Raw genomic sequence first — 27,250 nt, forward strand, 5'->3', positions numbered from 1 at the left:
GGGGGAGCACAACAGAATCCACATAGCGGAGAAGTCATATAAATATTCAGAGTGTGGAGAGAAGATCCGTCAGAGCTCCCAGTGCACCTCCCATCAAAGAAAGACCTTTCTTCAAAGGAATAGCCTAACTTCACACGAAAGAACACAGAGTAGGGAGAAATTGTATCAGTGCAGAGAATGTGGAAAGAGCTTCAATCGGAAAGATAGTCTCACTTCCCATCAAAGAATTCATACAGGGGAGAAACCCTATAAGTGCTTCGAATGTGGAAAGAGTTTTCGTCTGAGTGGTCATCTGGCTTCCCATCAAAGAATTCATATAGGAGAGAAACCCTATCAGTGCTTGGAGTGTGGAAAGAGCTTTCGTCTGAGTGGTGATCTGACTTGCCATCAAAGAGTTCACACAGGGGAAAAACCCTATCAGTGCTTGGAATGTGGGAAGCGCTTCAGTCACGAGGGGAATCTCACTTCTCATCAAAGAATTCATACAGGGGAGAAACCCTATATGTGCTTCGATTGTGGGAGAAGCTTCCGGGACGGCCACAAGCTCACTTCCCATCACAGAATTCATACAGGTGAGAAACCCTATCAGTGCTTGGAATGCGGAAAGAGCTTCAGTCAAAGTGCCGCACTCTCTTCCCATTACAGAATTCATACAGGGGAGAAACCCTATCAGTGCTCAGAATGTGGGAAGCGCTTCAGTCACGAGGGGAATCTCACTTATCATCAAAGAATTCATACAGGGGAGAAACCCTATCAGTGCTTTGAATGTGGAAAGGGCTTCAGTCGGAAGGATAGTCTCACTTCCCATCAAAGAATTCATACAGGAGAGAAACCGTATCACTGCTTGGAATGTGGAAAGAGCTTTCGTCTGAGTTGTGATCTCACTTCCCATCAAAGAATTCATACAGGGGAGAAACCCTATATGTGCTTCGATTGTGGGAAAAGCTTCCGGAAGGGCTACCACCTCACTTCCCATCAAAGAATTCATACAGGTGAGAAACCCTATCAGTGCTTGGAATGCGGAAAGAGCTTCAATCGGAAGGATAGTCTCACTTCCCATCAAAGAATTCATACAGGGGAGAAACCCTTCCAGTGCTTGGAATGTGGGAAGCGCTTCAGTCACGAGGGGAATCTCACTTCTCATCACAGAATTCATACAGGGGAGAAACCCTATCAGTGCTTGGAATGTGGAAAGAGCTTCAGTCAAAGGACCCATCTCACTTCCCATCAAAGAATCCATACAAGAGAGAAAGTGTTTGGAATGTGGGAAAAGATTCATTCATGGCCCACCAAATAATTCATACAGGGTTGAAAGCATATCAGCACATGGAATGTGTATAAAATTTCACTTGTTCAAAAGTCAATTTAAGATCTCACACCAGGGTGAAGAATAGAATTATGGATTCAGAATCTAGTCCAATCCCCTCCAGAAATCTCATTTCAAGCAGCCATGACCATCCAGCTTCTTCTTAAAACCCCCCAATGAAGGTCCACCCCCTTCTGAGAGAGTTCCTTTTCACTGTCAGCTCTTACTATCAGAGAGAAAATATAAAAAAGACTTTGGAGAAGACTTCCGGTGTGATGGCCTATGGCGTTTGGCTGCTTTCCCAGGACACCGGACCCCAGTCGTGCAATTAAACAAGGTGAATCTGGGGGTAATTATCCCTGTTGAACCCCGCAGAGATGGGGCGGATGTGTCTTCACCCGCACGTCGTCCGATATCTGCCGCTCGCTGCAGTGGAGGCAGGGGCGCTGGGTGTTTGCACGAATTGGACACTCTCCGATGCCAATGCCATGAGCGGGAGCATTCCTGTTTTTCAACAAAGATTTGAATTCGGACTTTGAAAGGACTTTTGTCGCTCTGCTACAGAAGATGTGAGGTGAGCGTCTCATCTTTTTTGATACTTCGTGCTGTTGGGCCAACGCCCTCCCTCACTTGTCCGAATGGTGAGGAACTTCGCCCATAGTAGCAGAGTACAGCAGAAGCAGACTCTGGTTGGAATGCAGCATCAAGAAAATAAGAAGTCTGTTGGGATACTGCCAGGGAGACAAAGGCCATCATGACCCCACGTCGATTCCGGGCGATCCATCGATCTCCCGTAGATACAGTATCACTCAGTTAGCGACATGAGCTGCAGAAATAGCTTGCCACATTCCAGGGCTCGTGCACACTCTTATCAGCAAAGTTCGCACAACGAAAGGTGCACTCAGGAGAGCATTATTTACAACTTTATTCAGCGTTGATCAGAACAAAGAAAAACATGACTGCCTGCTTCGATGTTCAGGCACAGAGAGAGAAGAAACAAAAGCTATATACATAAACAGAAACATCCTGTGAACAGGAAATACGCAGGCTGTCACACAACAACCTGCTCCCTTCTTAAGGTGGAACGGAAATATCCGAACAAAGTCAACAGAGCGAAGAGCTGACTCATGCACCAGAGGGGATAGAAATAGCTCCCGTTCTCACACGATGATACATTAGGTAATTAGGCAATTAAAAGGCACAGTGTCACACTGTGCAATGATAGAATGAAACACTGCAGTACTACCAGCTACTTCATGATTTGGCAAGCCTCATGGAGAAAGAGTCAATTAAAGAAATGGAATGCAAGTGAAACTATATTAAAAAAAACTTGAGAATTTGATGTTTAATGGTGCGGTCCTTTGTGGAGGGCTCTAATTATTATTGGCAAGGTATCAGCTTGTTTGAAAATATGAAGAGACTTTGTTGAAATACAGTCTTATCAGAGAATGAGGCTGTAATTTCAACTGCGTCACACGCCATCTTCTCTCCCTTTTTTGTTATTGTTTGAGTCTAGATAGAGAGTAATCTGGCGTCCCACCAAAGCTCTGGCAAGACTCCAGCTTCTCCAACTCTCTCAATAACGATCTGGCGTCCTGCCAAAGCCTTAGCCGATCATCAAAGCTCAAACTCCATTTCCTTCCATAGGAATACAGTGAAACTTTGGGACTTTAAATCCATTTCAATTTTGTCACATAGTTCTCTTTTTCATTGTAATCCAGAAGTATAATCCCATTCTCTTTTATCACCTCTTGCTTTTTATCAGTTTGTTAGCATTCGGGGTGTGTGCGTGTGTGCGTGCTGCTGAATCATTTATGTTGCAAACATGATATATATATAAAGAAAGAGTAAATATTTTACATCGAAGGAAGTCTTTTTTGCGGTTTGAATCGTTTTGGCTTTGTATCAGTTTATGATCTTGTTCCTTATGTTCCAGCACATGTCTGTATATTAGTTCTACTTTCACTCTAATAAACAGAAGTACCTCTGCTTCTTAATGGCCGAGTAGGAGGGCTACCAATAGGCAATCTGCCTCTCAGATTCCATGGTGGAGCAAGAGCCAGGTATCAAGACAATCTGTGAGTGAAGCTCACTCCCCCCTGGGCCCTGGGGGGAGCTTGCAAGGACAATTACTCTCAAAGCTTCCTTGTTTATTCTTTGCTATCAATCTCTGCATCTTGAGAAGTAGAGACATCACCTTGCCAACAAAGGTCTGTATAGTTAAAGCTATGGTTTTCCCAGTAGTGATGTATGGAAGTGAGAGCTGGACCATAAAGAAGGCTGATCGCCGAAGAATTGATGCTTTTGAATTATGGTGCTGGAGGAGACTCTTGAGAGTCCCATGGACTGCAAGAAGATCAAACCTCTCCATTCTGAAGGAAATCAGCCCTGAGTGCTCACTGGAAGGCCAGATTGTGAAGCTGAGGCTCCAGTACTTTGGCCACCTCATTAGAAGAGAAGACTCCCTGGAGAAGACCCTGATGTTGGGAAAGATGGAGGGCACAAGGAGAAGGGGGCGACAGAGGACGAGATGGTTGGATAGTGTTTTCGAGGTTACCAGCATGAGTCTGACCAAGCTGCGGGGGGCAGTGGAGGACAGGAGTGCCTGGCGTTCTCTGGTCCATGGGGTCACGAAGAGTCGGACACGACTAAACAACTAAACAACAACAACAAAATCAATCTCTGCTATCTTGGGAGCAGGATCCATTAAGGCAGACCGGAACCAGAAGCCCCATTTCTAAACATCTCCATTGATTTCCATTTCATTTTTTTTGCTCCTCACCCCACTTCATAAGGCTGGCATTGTCTGCACAGTAATGACCTAGAGTAGATCCCATTGTACTCAGTGGGGTTTATGGACAGAACTTGGTGCAAAAAACAGTCACCACCCTGTCCCCAAGCCTGAAAACTGCAACCCCAGAGTTCTTAACCTGAAGCACTATTTCTGGGTTAGCGGAGTCTGTAACCTGAAGCGTATGTAACCTGAAGCATATGTAACCCGAGGCACCACTGTACAAGATTAAATATTTTTTCGGCTGGGGATGCTAAAATGGTGCAAATGATGGCACATTAGAAAAAAGGGGTCCCTCTCAAAGGGGGCTGCAGACAACTGACAGATTACAACTGGGGAATATTTCACACAGGAAACCACATCTGCTTGCATGGACTTTTGTCATATATGGGTTTATAAAAGTGAAGGTGAATCTTTGATCTTTGTAAGCTTCCCTTAGGGCTCAGGGGGAGCAAGCTTGGATTGTAGAGGAACCAAACAAGTATTAACTGTGAAATCTATCGCACAGTGTGGTCTCTTCCAGAAGATTCTTTGGTTTGGGAAAATATCAGTCCATTAAAATACATTACATGTCTTAATTTTAATTAAACAAAGGAAAGCCAGAGTCCTGGAAGCTAAGACGGTGGAACGAAATAGGGCCTTCTGAGGAGGGACTGCACCGAAAACAATTGAGGGACAACAAGAAGAAGAGCAAAATGTTCATCTTGCATGCTAATTTACATATAGAGATCAGGATGATATTGGGAATAAATAAAAGAGAGAAAAGTAGGAAAAAGAACCAAAAAAAATAAAATTCATCATCAATCTTTGACTTTTGTCTTCTGGGTTTCTCTGTTGTTATTCTGTCTCTCACAGCTACAATAAACCTACCATTAATATTGTGGACTAGGCATTTCTTCGTCAGAGGGCAAAAAAGCAAATCTAGCAGGGGATCAAATACTTTCTCTCCTCACTCTATATGTTCACACACACACACACCTGGCTCTCGTTTGGAAGAGGAGTGAGAGACGGAGGCTCTTTACTTTTAGAACTAGAATACAAAAAAGGGAGGTGTGAGGAGGTCAAGGAAACAATCAAATGAAAGATAAGTTATGTGAAGGTTTGAACTGTTTTTGTTTTAATTGTATTTTTCTTTTTTGCTCTTTTTTATTGTGATGTATTGTTTTGTTTTCTGTTTAATTTGGTGTTTTTTCTTTTTCTTGTGTAACCTTTAAAACTTTAATAAATATAATTTTTTTAAAAAAAAAGAATGGCATTTCCCTGGCACCCCCTTTCCTCCCAGGAGCTCCTCCTTCCACAACCCTGCCAGGCTGGCCGCTTGCCTTTCACCCCCTTTTCAGCACTGCGTTGTTTAGTGTGGCAGCACCTGCCCTTTGGAACTCCCCGCCTCTTGCAATAAAGCGCGTGCCTCTGCTAGACTCTTTTCTGGCACCTGCTAAAAGCATTCTTGTTTAGGCAAGCATAGCCAGATGCTCAGGAAGCTGAAGTAATTTTAATCTCTTTTAATATTTTAGCTTTTCTCTGTTTTAAAGTAGGCTTGTTAATTCTCATTGATTTTACTGCTGTGGTGTTGTTGTTGTTTTTTTGTATTGGTAAACAACTTTGCAGGTTGTTTAAAATAAATTTTATGAAATAAAGAATAAATATAAATAAAACAACACAAGCCAAAACACAATGCATCCTGTAGATTTAAGCATCTCTCCACAGTGGCCTACTTGTTATCAGAGGCCCAGAATCCACATTCCTTTGTAAGAAAATGTGAAATAAAGTCAAAACATTTTTGCAGGCAAAAAAATAGAGGTCAATATTGGGGAGGTGACAAAAACTTTTCCACACCAGGTACCCCCTGACCTTGTTATGCCACTACCCGGGGTGCAGGGAGGGGGCATGGGGGTCCCTGTTCAGATCATGCCTGATGGGGGAGACCCCCAAGTCGGGGAGCAGAGGGTCCTCCTTTGTCCTCTCTGCCAAGCCAGGGAGGGGCCACTTCGCAGGAGTGGAGAAAGACAGTCAGGTTACCCTAAAAACCCTAAAACTGTTTCTGAATCCCCCCCCCCCCAGCCAGACCTCCAAGCCTCGCCTCAGGAACTCTCAAAGCTTTTTTTTCTCTCTAAGGCTAAAAGCATTAGCTAAGCATATTGCTCTGGCTGCAACAAAAAGACTGAAACGAAGGTGGAGAACAGAGTCCTTTGCTTCTCTCGCTCTCTTTTTTTATTAAATTTTGACATAAATATATTTCACAAACGTACAAAAGACAAAATGAAAAAGAAAAAACAGAAAAAGAGAAAGAAAAAAAAGAAAAGAAAAAGAAAAAGAGGAAAAAAAGAAAAACACGAAATACATACAACTTTAAATGACATTGATCGACTTCCCTTTATCTCGATTTCGGAAAATATTACCTTGTTTATCTATCTGCTGTGTCTATTCCTTAATAAAACTTTTTACGTAGTAAGCGTTATCTCATGCCTACTGTGATTTCTGTAAGTACATATGTGTTTCTGATCAACATTTTGATTTTCCCCTTGTCTCTATTTCCATATATATCCTACATTTATCCCATTCATTGTTAAATTTTGCACTTCTTTGATTTCTTATTTTCTGTGTCAATTTAGCCAACTCCAAATAATCGGATAATTTAAGTTGCCACTCCTTTAGTGTTGGGATTTTTGGTGTTTTCCAGTACTGTGCTATGAGGGTTCTGGCGGCCACCGTTGCATATTGAAAAAAGATTCTATCTTCTTCTTTGATGTCCTTACCAATTATCCCCAGCAGGAAGGCTTTGGGTTTTTTAACAAACGTATATTTAAGAATTTTTTTTAATTCATTATAGATGGATTCCCAAAATTTTTTGAGAATCTCGCACGTCCACCACGTATGGATGAAATCGCCCTCCTTGCTCTTACATTTCCAACACAGTTTATCGCCCGTTCTATACATTTTATGTAGTTTTACCGGCGTTATGTACCATCTGTACATCATCTTATACATGTTTTCCTTTAGTGTCGTGCATGCTGAGAAATTCATATCTTTACACCACAATGCCTTCCATTTGTCAAACTCTATGTTGTACCCTAGGTCTACCGCCCACTTCACCATCACATCCTTTACTTCCTCGTCCTTGGTGTCCCACTCAAGCAACTGGTTGTACATTTTTGATAATATTTCTTGTCATTTAGTCCGATCTTATTATCTTCCCTCCACATTGAATTAATTTGATGGTATTGAATCCAGCCAGTCAGCTTGCTTTTTATTTCTTCGTAAGGTCTAATCCTCCACCCAGATTCTGTTTTGGTTAGTAAATCTTCATATGTCCATCTTTCCCCCTCAATGTTTAATTTTTTAATTGTTAAAATGTCTATTGGTGATAACCACCAGGACGTTTTCTGCTCCAACAATTTTTTATTCCTTTCCCACACTTCCAGCAGTGGCCCTCTGAAAATGTGATTAGAAAAACCTTTATGAACCCTTCCTTTGTCTCGCCATAAATAGGCATGCCAACCGAATCTTAGATTAAACCCCTCTAGATCTAACAAATTTTTGTTTTTGATGACAATCCAGTCTTTTACCCAACAAAGACATGCAGCTTCGTAATATAACCTCAAATTTGGAACCGCAAGACCACCCCTATCTCTTTGGTCTGTGAGCAATTTAAATCTAATTCTTGGTCTCTTTCCCTGCCAAATGAATTTAGAAAGTAATCTCTGCCATTCTTTGAATATTGAGGTTCCTCTAATTATTGGTATATTCTGGAATAGGAAGAGTAATTTAGGTAGTAAGCTCATTTTAATCGCCGCCATTCTCCCCAACCATGAGAGATGTATTCTATTCCATGTATCCAAGTCCTTCATTATTTCTTTCCATGTTTTCTTGTAGTTATTTTCAATCAGATTTATATTTTTCATAGTTAACCAGATTCCTAGGTATTTTACTTTTTTAGTTATTTTAATTCCAGTTTGACTTTCAAGATCGTTTTTGGTTTCTTCTTCCATATTTTTGGTCATTATTTTGGTTTTTGCTCTGTTCAATTTAAATCCGGATAATTTTCCAAATTCCTCTAGTAGCTTTAACACTTTGCCGACGCTCTCTTTTGGTTCTTCCAATGACAGCATAAGATCGTCTGCATATGTTTTCAGTTTATATTCTTTCGCTCCTATTTTTATGCCACGGATCTCTGGGGTTTTTCTTATCTTGTTTGTGATTATCTCTAAAACCATGATAAACAACAGCGGTGACAGAGGGCACCCCTGTCGAGTGCCTTTTGCTATTTCAAACTGTTCTGTCAGGGTATTGTTAATAATTAATCTAGCTCTTTGTTGTGTGTAGATTGCTCTAACTCCTTCCAGGAATGTGCCATCTATCCCTGATCTTTCCAGGCACTTTATCAGAAAACCCCAGGAGACATTGTCGAAAGCCTTCTCGGCATCGACAAACATTAAAGCAGCGGGAATTTCATTATGACATTCTAAATATTCAATAATGTCTATTGTATGTCTAATGTTATCTTTTATTTGTCTGTTGGGAAGGAAACCGGCCTGGTCAATATGAATGAGATTAGTTAAACACTTTTTAAGTCTGTGTGCCATTATATCTGCGAAGATCTTGTAGTTGTTATTCAATAATGAAATCGGTCTGTAATTCTTGATGTTAAGTTTGTCTGAATCTGGTTTCGGGATCAACGTGATATAGGCTTCTTTCCAGGATGCTGGCATTTTTCCTCCTCTTAGTATCTCGTTGATTACGTCACACAGTACTGGTGTTATGTATTCCTCTAGGACCTTGTAATACTTGGCAGATAACCCATCTGGGCCTGGGGCTTTCCCCAGTTTCATCCTTTTGATTGCCTCTCGGATCTCCTCTATTTTTATGAGTTTATTTAAGGCGGTTCTTTCCTCTTCTGATATATTTTTGGGACTATTTTCTTCTAGGTATTTTGCGATGCCCGTTAAATCTTCTTCTTCTCTTTTGTATAGGTTCTCATAGAATTTAAGGAAGTTCTTTTTTATTTCATTGGGGTCTTCCAGGACTTGTTCTTCAACTTTTATTTTATTGATGGTACTAAGTTTTCTTCTTTTTCTCAGTTGCCATGCCAGAAACTTTCCAATTTTATTTGCCGATTCGAAGGACCTTTGTTTCATTAACTTTATTCCCCATTCCACCTCTTGGCTTATTAATATCGAATATTCTGTTTGGAGCATTTTATATTGTTGCTTATGGCCATCGTCATTTGGATTTTTTATCATATTTTTTTCGCATTCTTTCAATTGATGGATTAATTCTTCTTTTTTTTTCTTTAGCCTTTTTTCTTTGGGTATTTTGTTGTATCAGGAGGCCTCTTAACACAGCCTTGCTAGCATCCCATACTGTGTCTATACCTGTTCCTTTGTTGATGTTTAAGTCAAAATAGTCTTTTATGGTAGTTTTAGCTTTTTCTATCACTTCTTCTTTTTCAAGTAGGTAGTCATTCATTCTCCATCTGTACAACCCTTGGATCTTCCACTTTAATTGTAATGTTATTGGGCTATGATCCGATAAGGTTCTGGGTAGAATTTCGCATTTCTCCGTTCTTATTATTAATTCTCTTGAGATCCATATCTGATCCAGCCTGCTCCAGCTCTGATGTGGTTCAGAGAAATGGGTAAATTGCTTCATTGTAGGGTTTTTGTATCTCCATATATCTATTAGGTCCAGATTTTCTTCCAGATCATTAAACGATTTTGGTCGTTTCCCTTGATTTATGTTCTTTTTTCTTGTACTTCTATCTAGTTCTGGCGTCGGAACCGCATTTAAATCTCCGAGTAAGACCAGTTTATTGTTGTCTAGCTCTAATAAAGATTGTTCCAGTTTTTTAAAGAACTCCATTCTATTTGAGTTTGGGGCATAGACTGTTACCACGTTTATTTTCTCTCCCTGGTAGTTAATTTGAATTCCTAAAACTCTTCCATCCTCATCCTTGCAAATTTGTTTGGGTTCTAGTTTCTCCTTCGCATAGATTACTACCTCTCTTTTTTTCTTTGAGTTTGAATTGATGAATTCTATTCCCAACTTCTTATTTATTAGAATATACTTATGCTTTTTGGCAACATGAGTTTCTTGGCAACAAATGACATCAATATTTTTTTTCTTTATAATCTTTTCAAATTTATTTCTCTTGGGCTTATCATTAAAACCATTCACATTCCACGAAAGAAACTTGAGAGACATTTTGGGTTAATAGTGCGTGCGCTTTATCCTTGTTTCTGGTTTAAAATCTGGTGTTATTCTTTCTGTTGGATTCTCTGTCTTCTCCTTCCTCTTCTTCCTCCGATTTTGTGTCTTCCGTCTCCTCCTCCGTTCCCCCCCGCCCCCAACTCCACTCCCCCCGCCTCCCTCCCCCCCGCATCCAGGTCACCTCCTCGCTGTCTTGCTTCCTCTCTACCCAGATCTTTTTCGTACCTTCTCAGGAACTTTTCTGCTTCATGTGTATCTGTCAACTTGAATTTTTTGTTCTTGTAATAGAAGGAAACCCCTTCTGGGAATTCCCATTTATACTGAATTGTGCTTCTCTTCAGCACACTTGTCAACTGTGTATATCCTTCCCTTTTACGTAGAATCCTGACTGGAATTTCTTTAAAAATGATGATTGGACGATCTCCAATCATCAGCTTTTTTTTAAAGCTCGTTCTTACAATTGTGTTTTTCATTTCTATGGTGTTAAAAATTACTAAGCAGTCTCCCGGGGTTTTTTTTTATTTGATTTGTTGTGGTTTCCCTCTTATTCTAAATGCGTTCTCTATGGTGTATGCTACTTGTTCCTCTTTCATCTGCAGCCATTTTGCTAGTTCCTTAACTATTCTTTCCCTTACGTTTTCATTTGCTTCTTCGGCAATCCCTCTGAATTTTAAATTAAGATTTTTTTGACGCATCTCTGCCAGGGCCAAATTGTCCCATAGTTGATCTTGTGTTTTATTTAAGTTTTTTACTTCATCCTTTAGCTTTTCTGTTTCTTTCTTTTGATCCCTCAAATTTTTCTGCGTTCTTTTATTTTATTCTTCAAGTATTTTTGATTTGACTGTCAGATCTTGTATCTTTTTTGTGAGTTCACCTACAGCACTTTCTATTTTACTATCTATTTGTTCCTGCAATTCTCCTAACTTACTTTCCATATGCATTTCTCTTTGTTTGAATTCCTCTTTGATTTTTAGCCATAGAATGTCTAGATCTTTAATCTCTTCTTGCCGGGATGCCTTTCTATCTCCTGGAGTCCCTCCGACTTTTTTACCATCTCTCCACGACATCTTGTAAGTTGTCTCTCTCTCCCCAAAGGGGCTCACAATCTTACTTATCCTTATTTTATTTTTTATTTTTATTTTTTCCCCTTATATGTATATATATTCTCCACCCCAGAGACACTCTAGGCTATGTAAATTGTTCTCCTATCTTCCTGTCTTTTTATCCTCTTTCGTTTTTCCCCGTTTTAGATAATAGCTTTCGTTATCTTAATTCAGTTCGCCTATTTCCAATTATTCACTCAAAATTGTTAAATCCCATTTACATTTCTAAAAACCTTTGGATTGTTGAATACTCAAATTTAATTAGTATATTAGTATAGTTGTTATTAGAGACAGGACAAAGTTAAACAAGATAAGAGGGAGTAGACAAAAATCAAATATAGAGTCTTTCTTTTTTAATCCAGAAGGGGTTGTATAGTCTTTCTATATTCCTGTAATTTTCAGCCACTTGTTGGCTTAATCCAGTTTTCAGGAGTTGTACTGAGTCTTTGCACTCTGGTGACTCTAATTCCACGTTCCAGTAGGTCTCTTTCTGCAGTTTCTATAGAGATATAATTATGTCCCCGAAGCCACTCTGCACCGGCCACTTTGCATCTCAAAGCCTTTTGGTTTCTAAGGCCAGTGGCCTTGTTAAAACCAGATTGCAACTTTCTTTCTGGGAACTATGCCAGAACAGGAGAATGAAACATATCTGAACACTCTGAAACCCCCTTTGGTTTCTCACCCCCTTTTCCTGGGAACAGTCCAAAATAGTCCCAAGACAGGAACTTTCTGTTCATGCTCAGGAGACATGGGGCAGAACTTTTCAGAAGGAGGAGAAAGGGGAGGGAACTGGAAGGGGAATATATGCTCTGTGCAAATGGCTGTGAACTCGTGCTTGTTTGTGAGTTATCACACTTGCTCCTTCTACCAGTTCATGGATGGTAGAAATAAAGCTTTTTCTCCGAAACTATTCCTTGAGTGTCTGTTGACTCCCATTTCCCCTTTCCCGGGCACAATATTTTTCCCACCTGAGGGCAATGCCTCATAAGGCTACAGGAGGACTGCAGCTGTTCTTCCTTGGGATCCAGATGCTGCCTTCATTTTGGGGGAGGGGGCTTTGGGTCAAGAAAATAAACCCCCTACAATAATTCAGGGAAAAGTCACCTTTGTGAACAGAGGATGTAGACAGACGAGAACATTCCCACGGGGGGGGGGGGCAGGGAGAAGAAAAGCCCGTCTGCATCTGCATAGCCGGACCACTTCCTGTGTCCCAGATGCAACAACACATGTCTCTCCCCTATTCAGGCTAAACAAGCAGACGAACTAATGTGAAAGCAAATTTCAGGTGTATCCTCAGGAAATGCTAAAGCAAGGATAAAAGACTCCTTCTCCCAACCTTTTCGGACAAATGAGGAGGGATTATGAGCATATTGTACTATTAACAGGGGACATGGAACACAAAATCTTTTTTGGCTCGCTAGTAAAATTCTTACCATCCTGATAGATACTTGTAAAACCTTCTGGAAAAATCCTAGCAGAGCGTTTGTGGGTTTTGATCAAGAAGAAATGGAAATTGGTGCTGTCTCAAAAGAGACTAGTTCTCTCATGCTACCCTCAGCCTTTGGGAATCTTGTCACAGGAGGAGCGAGAAGCTCCCCTCTGGAGTTCATAAAGGATAGATATTCCTGGTGCCCTTAATCCGGCTGTTCCGCCAGGGAAGCGGGGCTGCGTCCAAAGCACTGAATGGTGCAAGTACTCAGGGAAGGGAGCAGAGGGCGAGGGAAGCATTAGGCCCCCATTTCTAGAAAGGGGAACATCGGCCTGAAGGGGAGCAGCTGCTTTTGGGCAAGCGGAGCTGGAGAAAAGCTGGGCCTGTCCTGCTGCGCTTCAGGCCCTGACAGCCTCCACGTCCAAGTGTAAGTTGACTTCGCCCCTCCATTCACCAAGCGAGGAGGGCCGTCCCGGAGTTGACGCTGCCCAGGAGGCCAGAAAGAGCAGAGGCCATGCTGGGTCAGGGCAACCGGTCCTTCTATGTTTGGAGCGGGAGGAAGGGCCGGCGGCCAAATTTTGTGCCCGTCTGTTATACACACATACATCTCTATAATAATAATAAGAAGAATAATTTATTATCTATACCCCGCCCATCTGGTTGGGCTTCCCCAGCCACTCTGGGCAGCTTCCAAAAAAATATTACAATACTGTAATACATCAAACATTAAAAACTTCCCTGAACTTCCCTTCAGATGTCTTCTAAAAGTCTGGTAGTTGTTGATCTCTTTGGCATCCATAGGGCGGGCGCCACTACCGAGAAGGCCCTCTGACTGGTTCCCTGTAACTTGGCTTCTTGCAGTGAGGGAACCGCCAGAAGGCCCTCGGCGCTGGACCTCCGTGTCCGGGCAGAAGAATGGGGTGGAGACGCTCCTTCAGATATACTGGACCGAGGCCGTTTATCTATCTCTATCATCTACCTACCTTCCTACCTAGATATATATACACCCCCCTGGTTCTCTTTCGGAAGAGGAGTGAGAGACGGAGGCACTTTACTGGCAGAATGGCATTTCCCTGGCCCCTCCTTTCCTCCCAGGAGCTCCTCCTTCCACAACAACCCTGCCAGGCTGGCCTCTTGCATGTCGCCCCCTTTCCAGCAGGCCAAGCTGCAGGGACCACTCCCTTCCTGGCCCCCCCCCCCCAAATGGAGGAGGCGGCTTCGGACCCTGGAGGAACCTGAGAGGAGCCTTGAGGGGGGCAGGCAGGGGCCTCTCGCCCCTTCCCAGACTTTTCCGCCATCCATTCACTACTACTGTTTATGAAACTTAGGCCCCGCAGGGCTCTGGCACCCGGAACAGTTATTTCAAAGGATCTCAAACCCTAAAATGGATTGACAGGTAACTGACAGACGGAGATGATCTCTAGAGATGCCCCCCTTGGTTGGGCCTGTGATGGACAGCAGAGCCAGGCCAGTCAGCGGACTTAGTCCCTCAGAAATTCACCCAGGGGGCGGGAGCCTCGCTCTGATTGGCTGCCAAGCCAGCGGGGGGCGGAGCCAGCCCTTTTGGCGGGAAAAGGCAAGGCGCCTTTTCTGAGGGGGAAGAGGAGTCAGGCGGGAGTTGAAGGGGAGAAGCTGGGGGGAGCGGGGGAGACCCCCAAGAAGGAGGGCTGAGGGGACCCCTGGGTGTGGGGGGCGGACTGAGGGGGGGAGGGAAGGGAGACCCCCAAGAAGGAGGGCTGAGGGGGCCCCCTGGGTGTGGGGGGCGGACTGAGAGGGGGGAGCGGGGGAGACCCCCAAGAAGGAGGGCTGAGGGGACCCCCTGGGTGTGGGGGGCGGACTGAGGGGGGGAAAGGGCCCCCCAAGTCTGACTCCGCCAGAGCCTGGAAGAAGCCCAGCTGGGCCTGCCAGCCCCCAAGTCCAAGGGAAGGAGGCGTCTCCCCGATTCAGTGGGGCTGCCCCAGGGAAGATGGGGAGCTGGAGGGAAGACTTGGAAGGGTCTCCCTTGGGGGGATCGGGGACTCCTCTTCCTCCCTGGCGCCTGCTCTCGAGGAGACTCCTGGGGAAGCCCCGTCTCCCTGGCGCCGAGTCGGGCTCCCAGGGGGGCTCCGGGGGGCAGAGGGAGGGCTGGGCTCGGCAAGGGTTAAGAGGAGCAGAGCTGGAGTCCTAGAGAGGACGGGGAGTGAAGGGGGAGGGGCAGGGTCCTCCATGGGTAAATTCCCCCCTCCCCCCTCCCTGCTTTCTTCTCTCTCCTTTGCAAAAGCCCCTCCTGGACTCGGGTGAGTCTCCTCTCTCCTCCCCCTGAGGGTGCCATGGGGAGAAGGGGGTCCCAGGGGGGCAGGGAGGGGGCGTGGGGGTCCCTGCTCAGATCATGCACAGTGGGGGGAGACCCCCAAGTCGGGGAGCAGAGGGTCCTCCTTTGTCCTCTCTGCCAAGCCAGGGAGGGGGGGGGAGATCGCAGGAAATATGCATCTCTGCTCTTCCTTGGGGTCCAGATGCTGCCTTCATTTTGGGGAGGGGGATTTGGGTCAAGGAAATAAACCCCCTTCAGAGGGAGGGAAAAGTCACCTTTGTGAGCAGAGGCTGCAGCCAGAGGGGAACATTCCCACGTGGGGGGAGCACAGGGAGAAGAAAAGCCCGCCTGCATCTGCAGCAGCACAACTGGACCACTTCCTGTGTGACAGATGCAACAACACATGTCTCTCCCCTGTCGGTCTCCACACCCACGGCTGGCACTGTTACCCTCCAACAACTGGATCTCACTCCCAAAGACACACTCTTCCATGGTCTCCCAAGACAGATGGATGGATGCCAACCAACCAACATTCCCTCCCCTCCCCCTCCTGGTGCCCCTTGAAGTTGGCTTGTGGGCAGGGGGAGGGGCCACCCCACCAGATGGAGAGAGAGGAGGTCCTTCCATCTGGAAAATGGGAATGCTTGCAAAGATTTACTTGAAGATGAGTGCTGCGTAGATAATAAAATTATTGTTTTGTGGAATTCCCCCATTTACACAAAGATTAATACATTGGTACCTCGGCTTAAGAACTTAATTTATTGTAGAGGTCCATTCTTAACCTGAAACTGTTCTTAACCTGAGGTACCACATTTGATAATGGGGCCTCCGCTGCCACCACTGTGCAATTTCTCTTCTTATCCTGAAGCAACACTGTACCCATCATTTAAATACACAACAAAATTGTTTCAGAAAAGAACAGAGCAATGTTTAGAAGATCATCTTTATGCTCCCTGTTTCTCTTAGGGTCCAGTGTGCTTTGAAGACGTAGCTGTTCCTTTCACAGAGGAGGACTGGGCTTTGCTGGATCCTGACCAGAGAGGCCTGCAGAAGGAAGTCAAGGAGGAGAATCCTGGGATCGTGGCCTCTCTGGTAAGGCTCCCTGCTGGATCATGAAATCAGTTTTGAAATTCCATACAGATCTCTGAAGGACAAACCTCCTCTATTTTGAGGGAGCCCCATAGCGCCACCTGCAGCATCTGAGATGTTAACACACCCACAACTCTCCTGGAATGTAAAACTTTCAATAGGAGATGTACCGTATTTTTCGCTCCATAGGGTGCACCTGACCATAGGGCACACCTAGTTTTCAGAGGGGGAAATCAAGGGGGAAAATATAACCCCCCCCCCCAGCTCTGCGCGCAGCCTGTGCGCTTCTCCCTGCTTTTGCGGGAGGTGGGGGAATTCCCCCATCTCCCACAACAGCGGCCAGTCAGTCCCTTGTCCCTCCTCGGGGAAAAGCCCCCAAGAGCTGCATGCTCTTTAAAGGGTGCGTGGCTCCTGTGGGCTTTTCTACGAGGTTGGAGAAGGGACTGATGCGGCCAGTCAGTCCCTTCTCCCTCCTCGGAGCTTGTGTGCGGCTCTTGGGGGCTTTTCCTGCCTGCCTCCCCCCTGCATTTGCTCCATAAGACGCAAACACATTTTCCCTTGCTTTTTAGGAGGGAAAAGGTGCGTCCTATAGAGCAAAAAATACGGTATCTCCTGTTCTGTCTGGGAATATGCTTCCACCAGTCTTCAAACCATGAGGAGGCTGGTCTGAGCTGCCCAGACTTTCTTCAGTGTAGGCTTCAGAGATCTTAGGGCCATGGAGGTAAGGTAAAGGTAAAGGGACCCCGGACCGTTAGGTCCAGTTGTGGCGGACTCTGTGGTTGCGGTGCTCATCTCGCTTTACTGGCCGAGGGAGCCGGCGTACAGCTTCCGGGTCATGTGGCCAGCATGACTGAGCCGCTTCTGCCGAACCAGAGCAGCACATCCTCTCAAATTTTCTGTTTTCCTTTCTGTTTCTGTCTGTTTTTGGTTGAGCAAAGAAATGACTGAGCTTGGAGATGGAGCGGATTCCACGACTGAGCCAAATTAAATCCATCCCTGGAACGAGCCAGGCTTTTTGAATCTCCGGGTCCCATAAATACGTTAGCTAATACCAGCCAAAAAAGGCAGTAACTCCCCTCCCTTCTTCCTCTTTCACAAGCAGTCATTTGCATTGTTCAATCATTTCAGCCTCAATTTCTTCCTCAGGCTAGGATTATTATCATTATTATTAATGATATCAGGAAACTTGATGAGGAATTAAGGGGAAAGACAGTGTTGACCCGGAGTAGTTACAAAATTAATGTTCTCTCCCCAAGTGCCACAGACCCTCCTCCAAAGAGAGCTTCTCTAAGAAAGCCCAAGCAAAAATTACTCCATTTTACGTGAATAAGGAAAATGAGGAGGTGGCTAAGAAACAGCAGGAGCCAGATCCTATTACTGACCTTATAGGATCTCTCAGCAGCTCTAAGGATGAGCAGAAAGAGGCTTGGGGCCCAGGCAGCTCAACTGCTAAGTCATCTCTGGCACTGAGACCAGGAGCTCAAGCGACTCAAGGCCAAATTCAGGCTAAACAGGTAGAGGAACTAATCTGAAAGCAAAATTCAGAACTATCCTCAGGAAATGCTAATACAAGGCTAAAAGACTCCTTCTCCCAAGCCTCTGGTGCAAATGAGGAATTATCCGTCATTGGGTGACTTGTACTGCTAACGAGGGACATAGAATGCATAAAATCCTTTTTGGCTCACTGTAATAAAATTCTTACCATCCTGATAGGTACTTGTAAACCCTTCTGGAATAAAGTCTGGCAAAGAGTGTGGAACCGGATAATACAACAATATCTCTTTCCCTACCATTAAAAATAAATGAATAAGGGAGGTTTAATTTGTCCACATGGCAAAAGGAGGTCTATAAGTACAAAGAAGAGCAAAAATGTTAAAAAAAATTAAAATAGTGCCATATTAAAAAGTTGACTTAAAAATACCTTTTAACTTACTTAGGAGTAGCTCATGCTCTGGGTCCAGACAGAACACTTAAGAAGCTTGTACTGTACAGTGGTACCTTGGGTTAAGTACTTAATTCGTTCCAGATGTCCGTTCTTAACCTGACACTGTTCTTAACCTGAAGCACCACTTTAGCTAATGGGGCCTCCTGCTGCTGCCGTGCCGCCGGAGCATGATTTCTGTTCTCATCCTGAAGCAAAGTTCTTAACCCGAGGTACTATTTCTAGGTTACTGGAATCTGCACACCAGATCCCTATATCAATATGAAACAATATGCAAGGTTATCAAATGCTCTGCTGTCCTGTCAGAAGCCAAAACCAACTAGGGAGAGGGTTTTGATAAACAAGAATTGGAAATGGGTTCTGTCTCAAAATAAGCTACTTCTCTCAAGCTACCCTAAGCCCTTAGGTATCTTCTCACAAGAGGAGCGTAAAGTTTGTGAATATAGTGTATAAGCGCAGAGAATATCTATGGAGGAGTGGTGTATTAGTCTCAAGATTATTCCAAAATGTGGCATCACCAGCTCCTCTGCTTCCACATTCAGCAACAGCTCCAAAAACTCCTCAGTTCAAGGCAGAGTATTATCCTTTAGTTGACATATACTCTGCAGGTGACAATCCTGACTAGCCAGCTGACCTGGACCCCAAGGAACCCCCTAACTCAGACAGCCCTGGGTCCTTGCACTTGAGAAATCTAGGGAAGGACCTACTTGACAGAACTGAAAAGAATGGATTGCATGTCTTCCGTGCTCTGTCATAAGTAGCCCAGAATGAAGTATTCTCCAGATTTGACCTCTGACGTTCCTGCCTAATAAGTTTGAAGAAGGAACACAAGGGCTCATGCAAGCAGAACTTGACCCTTTGTGCTCCAGATCCAGCCCACCAGAACGAACCCTCCTTCCCTGAACAAACTGATAAAAAGCAAGAGGAGATAAAAGAGAATGGGATTATATTTATGGATTACAACAGAAAAGCGAACTATGTGATAAAATTGAAATGGATTAAAGCCTCAAACTTTCACTGTATTGCTATGGAAGGAAATGGAGTTTAGTTTTGATGATTGGCCAAGGCTTGGGGACAGGATGGTGACTGGTTTTGGCACCAAGTTCTGTCCATAAGCACCATTGAATTCAATGTCAGCCTTACGAAGTGGGGTGAGGAGCAAACAGGGGAAACTGCAAGCACTGGAGATGTTTAGAAATGGGGCTTCTGTTGGGAAGGGGCTGCCCCATTTGGGCTTCTCCAGGGGCAGGAGAATATCTAGGGCAGGAGAATCCCTGCAGGGCCTCTGAGGCTCCCTTTGCTTCTTCCTCTCTCCCAGGACCCTGCAGCTTCTTTTGGCTCCTTGACTCTTCAGGAACGATGAAAGAGACAGATCCTGCAAACTTAGCGAGGATGGAAGGGGGAAGATGGACAGTTGACCTGGTCAGGTTGTCTCCTGCATCCCTCCCCACAACCTCTGAGCGCTCCCTCCCAGGAACCTCCGAGAGATCTGGTGAGTCTCAGGGGAGGGGAGATGGGGATGTGGAGGGATGGCGCCAGAGAGGAATTGGGGCTTCCTCAGCTAGGGGGTGGGGGGAGGCAGGCAGGCGGATGGAGATGGAGAAGGGGGGCACCTTTTCGGGCTCCCCCACCTGCCTGCCTGCCTGCTCCTTTGTCATCTGCAGGCAATTTGAGCTAGGAATAGATCACAGCTCCCCAGTCACCGTGATGTGTTGGCAGCTCAAAAGGTCTAAAATCAGTTCTGTGATCTGAATGCCTTACCAATGTCCAACACTGATCCGTCGCTATGTAAAATAGCAGAATAAATTTGCCGGAATATCTATAACATATAGTTCATCATTAGTGGTCAGTGTATGAGTTCTGGGTTCATGAATTGCTTTCAACTGAAACAAAAAAAGGGGAAACAGGAGAGCACAGAGAACATTCAACATCGCAGAGCCAAATGCCTAGACTGAAGCTCTTGTGGCCGTTGTGCTTAGATTAAGTGAGTAATAGTCATTTTTCCTCTTCTGTTACCAAAGAAACAATACAGAGTTGGTTTCATCATGAAAATGGGAGGGAGGGGGTTCAAAGTGAAGAAAGAGATTTACGTATAAATTTAAATTTAGACCAACCAGATTGAGATAACTTCTGATGGGGAGTGTTCAGGTAAAGATGTTGCTGTTTGTTAAAATACTGTACTACATCAAACATTAAAAGCCTCCCTAAACAGGGCCGCCTTCCGATGTCTTCTAAAAGTCTGGTAGTTGTTGTCCTCTTTTACATCTCGTGGGAGGGCATTCCACAGGGAGGGCGCCACTACCGAGAAGGCCCTCTGCCTGGTTCCCTGTAACTTGGCTTCTCGCAGTGGGGGAACCACCAGAAGGCCCTCGGTACTGGACCTCAGTGTCCGGGTAGAACGATGGGGGTGGAGACACTCCTTCAGATATACTGGGCCGAGGCCGTTTAGGGCTTTAAAGGTCAGCACCAACACTTTGAATTGTGCTCAGAAACGTACTGGGAGCCAATGTAGGTTTTTCAAGACCGGTGTTATATGGTCTCAGCGGCCGCTCCCAGTCACCAGTCTAGCTGCCGCATTCTGGATTAGTTGTAATTTCCGCGTCACCTTCAGAGGTAGCCCCACGTAGAGCTCATTGCAGTAGTCCAAGCGGGAGATAACCAGAGCATGCACCACTCTGGCGCGACAGTCCGCAGGCAGATAGGGTCTCAGCCTGCGTACCAGATGGATCTGGAAAACAGCTGCCCTGGACACAGATTTGACCTGTGCCTCCATGAACAGCTGTGAGTTCAAAATGACTCCCAGGCTGCGCACCTGGTCCTTCAGGGGCACAGTTACCCCATTCAGGACCAGGGAGTCCCCCACACCTGCCCGCCCCCTGTCCCCCCAAAACAGTACTTCTGTCTTGTCATGGTTCAACCTCAATCTGTTAGCCGCCATCCATCCTCTAACTGCCTCCAGACACTCACACAGGACCTTCACTGCCTTCACTGGTTCTGATTTAAAAGAGAGGTAGAGCTGGGTATCATCCGCATACTGATGAACACCCAGCCTAAACTCCCTGATGATCTCTCCCAGCGGCTGCATGTAAATGTTGAAAAGCATGGGGGAGAGGACAGAACCCTGAGGCACCCCACAAATGAGAGCCCAGGGGTCTGAACACTCATCCCCCACCACCACTTTCTGAACACGGCCCAGGAGGAAGGAGCGGAACCACTGTAGGACAGTGCCCCCAGCTCCCAGCCCCTCAAGACGGTCCAGAAGGATGTTATGGTCGATGGTATCAAACGCCACTGAGAGATCCAGCAGAACTAGGAAGCAGCTCTCACCTTTGTCCCTAGCCCGCCGGAGATCATCAACCAGTGCGACGAAGGCAGTTTCAGTCCCATGATGAGGCCTGAATCCCGACTGGAAGGGATCCGCTTCTTCCAGGCATGCCTGGAGTTGTTCAGCAACCACTCGCTTAATCACCTTGCCCAAGATTTGAGACTGGGCGATAGTTGGCCATTATGGCCGCATCTAAAGATGGTTTTTTAAGAAGCGGTTTAATAACCGCCTCTTTCAGCGAGTCTGGGAAGGCTCCCTCACAGAGGGGAGCATTCACCACCCCACGAAGCCCATCGCCCAGCCCTTCCCAGTTAGCTTTTATTAGCCAGGATGGGCAAGGATCCAGGAGACAGGTGGTTGGTTTCACTCGTCCAAGCAGCCTGTCCACATCCTCGGAGGTAACAGATTGGAATTGATCCCACACAATTTGACTAGACAAGACTCTAACACTCTCCCGCTCCGGCCCTGCTCCCATGGTGGTGTCTACCTCTTCCCGAATCTGAGCGACTTTATCTGCAAAAAACTGCAAAATCATTGCAGGAGATCATGTGGCCCTTGCTGGGCCCCGATGTAACAGGTGGTTCTGCTATATTGCAAACCACCTGAAAAAGTCTCCTGCTGCTGTTTTCTGCAGATGCAATAGAGGTGGTGAAGAAAGTCTTCGCCGTTGCTACCGCTGTGGAGTTTGGAGTTTACAGGATTAAAACTCCTTGTTGTCCTGTATCTGGGGAGTGGCCTGAAGCAGGGCTGTACGTGACAGGCTTTGTCTGTCTTTGTCTGTGAGAGTTGGTTTCACTTTTGACTGAGAGACGCTGAAAAGAAGCTGTGTGTGCTTTTGGCACGGGAGAGATGCCGGAAAGCTCCGATGGAATGAGACTGATTTATGGCTTGTAAATAAACGCTTTTAGAGATAGCAACGAACTGTCTCTGGACTTGATTTATCCCTCTATCTCACACGGACGGCAGGACCGCTGCTGCAACTCTGTTTTTCCTGCCCAGGTCAGCCCCAAGCAGAGCCATGCAGGGAAGCGCTGACTGGACGGCAGGATTTAATGGCCAAAACCGCCACTTGGTAGGCTCGACATTGAGCTCTAACCCGTGTCCGGTCAGCTTCAGAATGAGTTATCTGCCACCGTCGCTCTAGCCATCTCAATGATTGTTTCATTGCCCTCAGATCCGTGGGCTGTCCGGGCTCCATGCAGTCGGAGAGGGCGCTTCGGAGCCAGTCAATAACCCTGGTTAACTGCATATTTCAGCGGGCCACCAGGGAATCAGCTGAAAGGCCATCAACATGGGATAAAACATCCCCTACCAGGCTCTGGAAACCATTTGGATCCATTAAGTGGCAGGGGCCGGCCATCCGAATTCGTCCCACCTCCCTGCAGAGGGGATGGGTCGCGGAGAAGTCCAGTTGCACCAGGAAGTGATCTGACCATGGCGCTTCTTTTGTTTCGCTTTTACTTAGTGTCAGATCACCCACGTCACTAGAGGTGAACACCTGGTCCAAGGCATGTCTGCGGCTATGGGTTGGGCAGACTTATTCAGGGACAGCCCCATGGAGGCCATGCTTTCCACGAAGTCCCGTGCGGCCCCTTGTAAGGTCATGTCGGCATGGATATTAAAATCCCCTAGGACAACCAAGCTAGGTGTCTCCAGGAGAACATCCGCCACGACCTGAAGCAGCTCGGGCAGGGAATCCTTGGTGCAGCAGGGAGGTCGGTACACCAAAAGGAATCCTGTACTGTCCCTATTGCCCAGCTTCCAGAACATGCACTCAGAAAACTGAGTCTTCCTAATAGGATGCCTGGTGCAGACTAATGACTTCCTAAAAATCACTGCAACCCCCCCCCCTCCCCGCCCACATGACCTGGGTTGCTGTGCGTAAGAGAAACCTGGTGGACAAGCAGCGGCAAGGACAGGCCCATCTGCTTCATCCAACCAAGTCTCTGTTACACATGCCAGGTCAAGTCCTCCATCCATGATCAGGTCATGGATGGCAGTGGTCTTATGAATCATTGACCTGGCATTGCACAGCAGCACCTTCAGGTCATGTGGGTATCCCTTGCTGATTCTAGTATCCGTCCGGTCAGGACCAGACCCGGAGGCAGGGATAGTCCTCAGACAACGACTAAACCTGCCTCCTCTGTAATGACATGGTCTGGTCTTAGCGTAACTCCTCCTCCTACCCGTGATCACTGAGATCGGTTGTCCCAGTGCATCCCCCCCTGTGGAACATGCCCCAGCCATTTTGTTGGCTGGGACCCACTCCCCGGCAGCCCTGACCCCTCCCCTTAAGAACAAAATAAAACCTTTTTAAAAAATAAAACAATAAAACAATACAAAAAACCTGTAAAAATTACAAAAACACCTAAATCAAACAAATTCCCAGGCCCAACCAAACATCCACCCCACCCCCACATACAAAAAATTCAAAAGAAAAATTTAAAAACATTTTAAAAAGAACTCTGCGCCCCCCTGAGTCCTCCTGGACAGCAGCAGCAGTAACAGCAACCGTAGTTGTGAGGCCTATCAGGCCCCGCCCCGGGCCAGGAGGTTAGTGGCAAGAGCAGGGCCCTCAGGCACTCACCAAGGGGAGTCCTCCAGGGCAGCAGAGCAGTCCTTTTGAGGCTTGAGGCCCCGTCTTGGGCCAGGTGGTAAGTGGCAAGAGCAGGGCCCTCAGGCACTCACCCAGGGGAGTCCTCCTGGGCAGCAGAGCAGTCCTTTTGAGGCTTGAGGCCCCGCCCCGGGCCAGGTGGTTAGTGGCAAGAGCAGGGCCCTCAGGCACTCACACAGGAGAAGTCAAGGAGGAGAATCATGGGGTCATGGACTTTCTCAGTAAGGATCCCTGTTGGATCATAACATGTTGTGATTGGAGATGGAGTGGATCCATCCCAGATAAAAGCCAAGCAATATCTCAGTTAATACCAGGAAACAAAAACAGTGAAAACTATTGGACGGCCTCACATCTCATTCTCTTCAGTTCTTCCTCTGTCACAAGCATTCATTAACATTGTTCAATAATCTGGAGCTCCCATTTCCTTCTGAGACTCTAATTAGCATCTCTCTTCATTGCAGATGGTGATGAATCAGAAGGGAAGAACAAGGGGGAGCACAACAGAATCCACATAGCGGAGAAGTCAGATAAATATTCAGAGTGTGGAGAGAACATCCGTCAGAGCTCCCAGTGCACCTCCCATCAAAGAAAGAGCTTCATTCGAAGGAATAGCCTCACTTCACACGAAAGAACACAGAGTAGGGAGAAATCGTATCAGTGCTTGGAGTGTGGAAAGAGGTTCAGCCAGAGGGCCCATCTCACTTCTCATCAAATAATTCATACAGGGGAGAAGCCCTATCAGTGCTTGGAATGTGAAAAGAGCTTCAATCGGAAGGATAGTCTCACTTCCCATCAAATAATTCATACAGGGGAGAAACCCTATCAGTGCTTGGAATGTGAAAAGAGCTTCAATCGGAAGGATAGTCTCACTTCCCATCAAATAATTCATACAGGGGAGAAGCCCTATCAGTGCTTGGAATGTGAAAAGAGCTTCAATCGGAAGGATAGTCTCACTTCCCATCAAATAATTCATAGTGGGGAGAAACCATATAATTGCTTCGAATGTGGAAAGCGCTTCACTCAGGAGGGGAATCTCACTTCCCATCACAGAGTTCATACAGGGGAGAAACCGTATCAGTGCTTGGAATGTGGAAAGAGCTTCAATCGGAAGGATCACCTCACTTCCCATCACAAAATTCATACAGGGGAGAAACCCTATCAGTGCTTGGAATGTGGAAAGAGCTTCAGTCACTCGGGGAATCTCACTTCCCATCACAGAGTTCATACAGGGGAGAAACCCTATCAGTGCTTCCAATGTGGGAAAAGCTTCAGTCAAAGGACCCATCTCACTTATCATCACAGAATTCATACAGGGGAGAAACCCTATCAGTGCTTCCAATGTGGGAAAAGCTTCAGTCAAAGGACCCATCTCATTTCTCATCACAGAATTCATACAGGGGAGAAACCCTATCAGTGCTTCGAATGTGGAAAGAGCTTCAGTACGTTGGTGAATCTCACTTCTCATCAAAGAATTCATACAGGGGAGAAACCCTATCAGTGCTTGGATTGTGGAAAGGGCTTCAGTTGGAAGGAAAGTCTTACTACCCATCAAAGAATTCATACAGGGGAGAAACCCTATCAGTGCTTCGAATGTGGAAAAGGTTTTCGTCTGAGTCGTGGTCTGACTTCCCATCAAAGACTTCATACAGGAGAGAAACCGTATCACTGCTTGGAGTGTGGAAAGAGCTTTCATCTGAGTGGTCATCTGACTTCCCATCAAAGACTTCACACAGGGGAAAAACCCTATCAGTGCTTCGAATGTGGGAAGAGCTTTCGTCTGAGTGGTGAACTCACTTCCCATCACAGAATTCATACAGGGGAGAAACCCTATCAGTGCTTCGAATGTGGAAAGAGCTTTTGTCTGAGTGGTGAACTCACTTCCCATCAAAGAATTCATACAGGGGAGAAACCCTATCAGTGCTTGGAATGCGGAAAGAGCTTCAGTTACAGCGCCAATCTCACTTCCCATCACAGAATTCATACAGGGGAGAAACCCTATCAGTGCTCAGAATGTGGAAAGAGCTTCAGTCAGGAGGGGAGTCTCACTTCCCATCAAAGAATTCATACAGGGGAGAAACCCTTTCAGTGCTTGAAATGTGGAAAGAGCTTTAATCAAAGCGCACATCTCACTTCCCATCAAAGAACTCATACAGGGGAGAAACCCTTTCAGTGCTTGGAATGTGGAAAGAGCTTTAATCAAAGCGCACATCTCACTTCCCATCAAAGAACTCATACAGGGGAGAAACCCTTTCAGTGCTTGGAATGTGGAAAGAACTTCAGTCAACGCAGCTCTCTCATTTCCCATCAAAGAATTCATACAAGAGAGGAAATGGTTTAGTGTTTGGAATGTGGGAAAGGATTCATTCATGGCCCACCAAATATTTCATACGGGGTTGAAAGCATATCAGCACATGGAATGTGTATAAAATTTCACTTGTTCAAAAGTCAATTTAAGATCTCACACCAGGGTGAAGTATAGAATTATAGATTCAGAATCTAGTCCAACCCCCTCCAGAAATGTAAAGTATTGCACTTGGGCAAAAAAAATGAGAGGCACAAATACAAGATGGGGGACACCTGGCTTGAGAGCAGTACATGTGAAAAGGATCTAGGAGTCTTGGTTGACCACAAACACGATATGAGCCAACAGTGTGACGCGGCAGCTAAAAAAGCCAATGCAATTCTGGGCTGCATCAATAGGAGTATAGCATCTAGATCAAGGGAAGTAATAGTGCCACTGTATTCTGCTCTGGTCAGACCTCACCTGGAGTACTGTGTCCAGTTCTGGGCACCACAGTTCAAGAAGGACACTGACAAACTGGAACGTGTCCAGAGGAGGGCAACCAAAATGGTCAAAGGCCTGGAAACGATGCCTTATGAGGAACGGCTAAGGGAGCTGGGCATGTTTAGCCTGGAGAAGAGGAGGTTAAGGGGTGATATGATAGCCATGTTCAAATATAGAAAAGGATGTCACATAGAGGAGGGAGAAAGGTTGTTTTCTGCTGCTCCAGAGAAGCGGACACGGAGCAATGGTTCCAAACTACAAGAAAGAAGATTCCACCTAAACATTAGGAAGAACTTCCTGACAGTAAGAGCTGTTCGACAGTGGAATTTGCTGCCAAGGAGTGTGGTGGAGTCTCCTTCTTTGGAGGTC

General features: G+C 45.7%; 2 protein-coding genes across 12 annotated transcripts in view; both read left to right on the forward strand.

The window, feature by feature from the left end:
* Positions 1–6,411, forward strand: part of LOC307209506 (uncharacterized protein) — a 267,574-nt gene extending 261,163 nt beyond the window's left edge. The window contains exon 9 of the mRNA XM_079964618.1: positions 4,712–6,411. The gene's annotated coding sequence lies outside the window, so the exon portion shown is untranslated. The remainder of the gene's footprint in view (positions 1–4,711) is intronic.
* Positions 1–26,614, forward strand: part of LOC307209519 (uncharacterized protein) — a 75,631-nt gene extending 49,017 nt beyond the window's left edge. For 10 of the 11 annotated variants that reach the window (XM_079964670.1, XM_079964666.1, XM_079964668.1 and 7 more), the window contains one exon: positions 24,558–26,614. In XM_079964670.1, coding sequence (XP_079820796.1) covers positions 24,558–26,434 — 1,877 coding nt within the window. In that variant the 3' untranslated portion in view covers positions 26,435–26,614. Of the gene's footprint in view, positions 1–14,971; positions 15,113–16,092; positions 16,219–19,475; positions 19,650–24,557 lie in introns of those variants that run through there. The other variant, XM_079964661.1, reaches the window with a different exon arrangement.
* The last annotated feature ends 636 nt before the right edge of the window (positions 26,615–27,250 follow it).

This window comes from Podarcis cretensis (assembly GCF_951804945.1).
Source record: "Podarcis cretensis genome assembly, chromosome: 2".
NCBI lineage: Eukaryota > Metazoa > Chordata > Lepidosauria > Squamata > Lacertidae > Podarcis > Podarcis cretensis.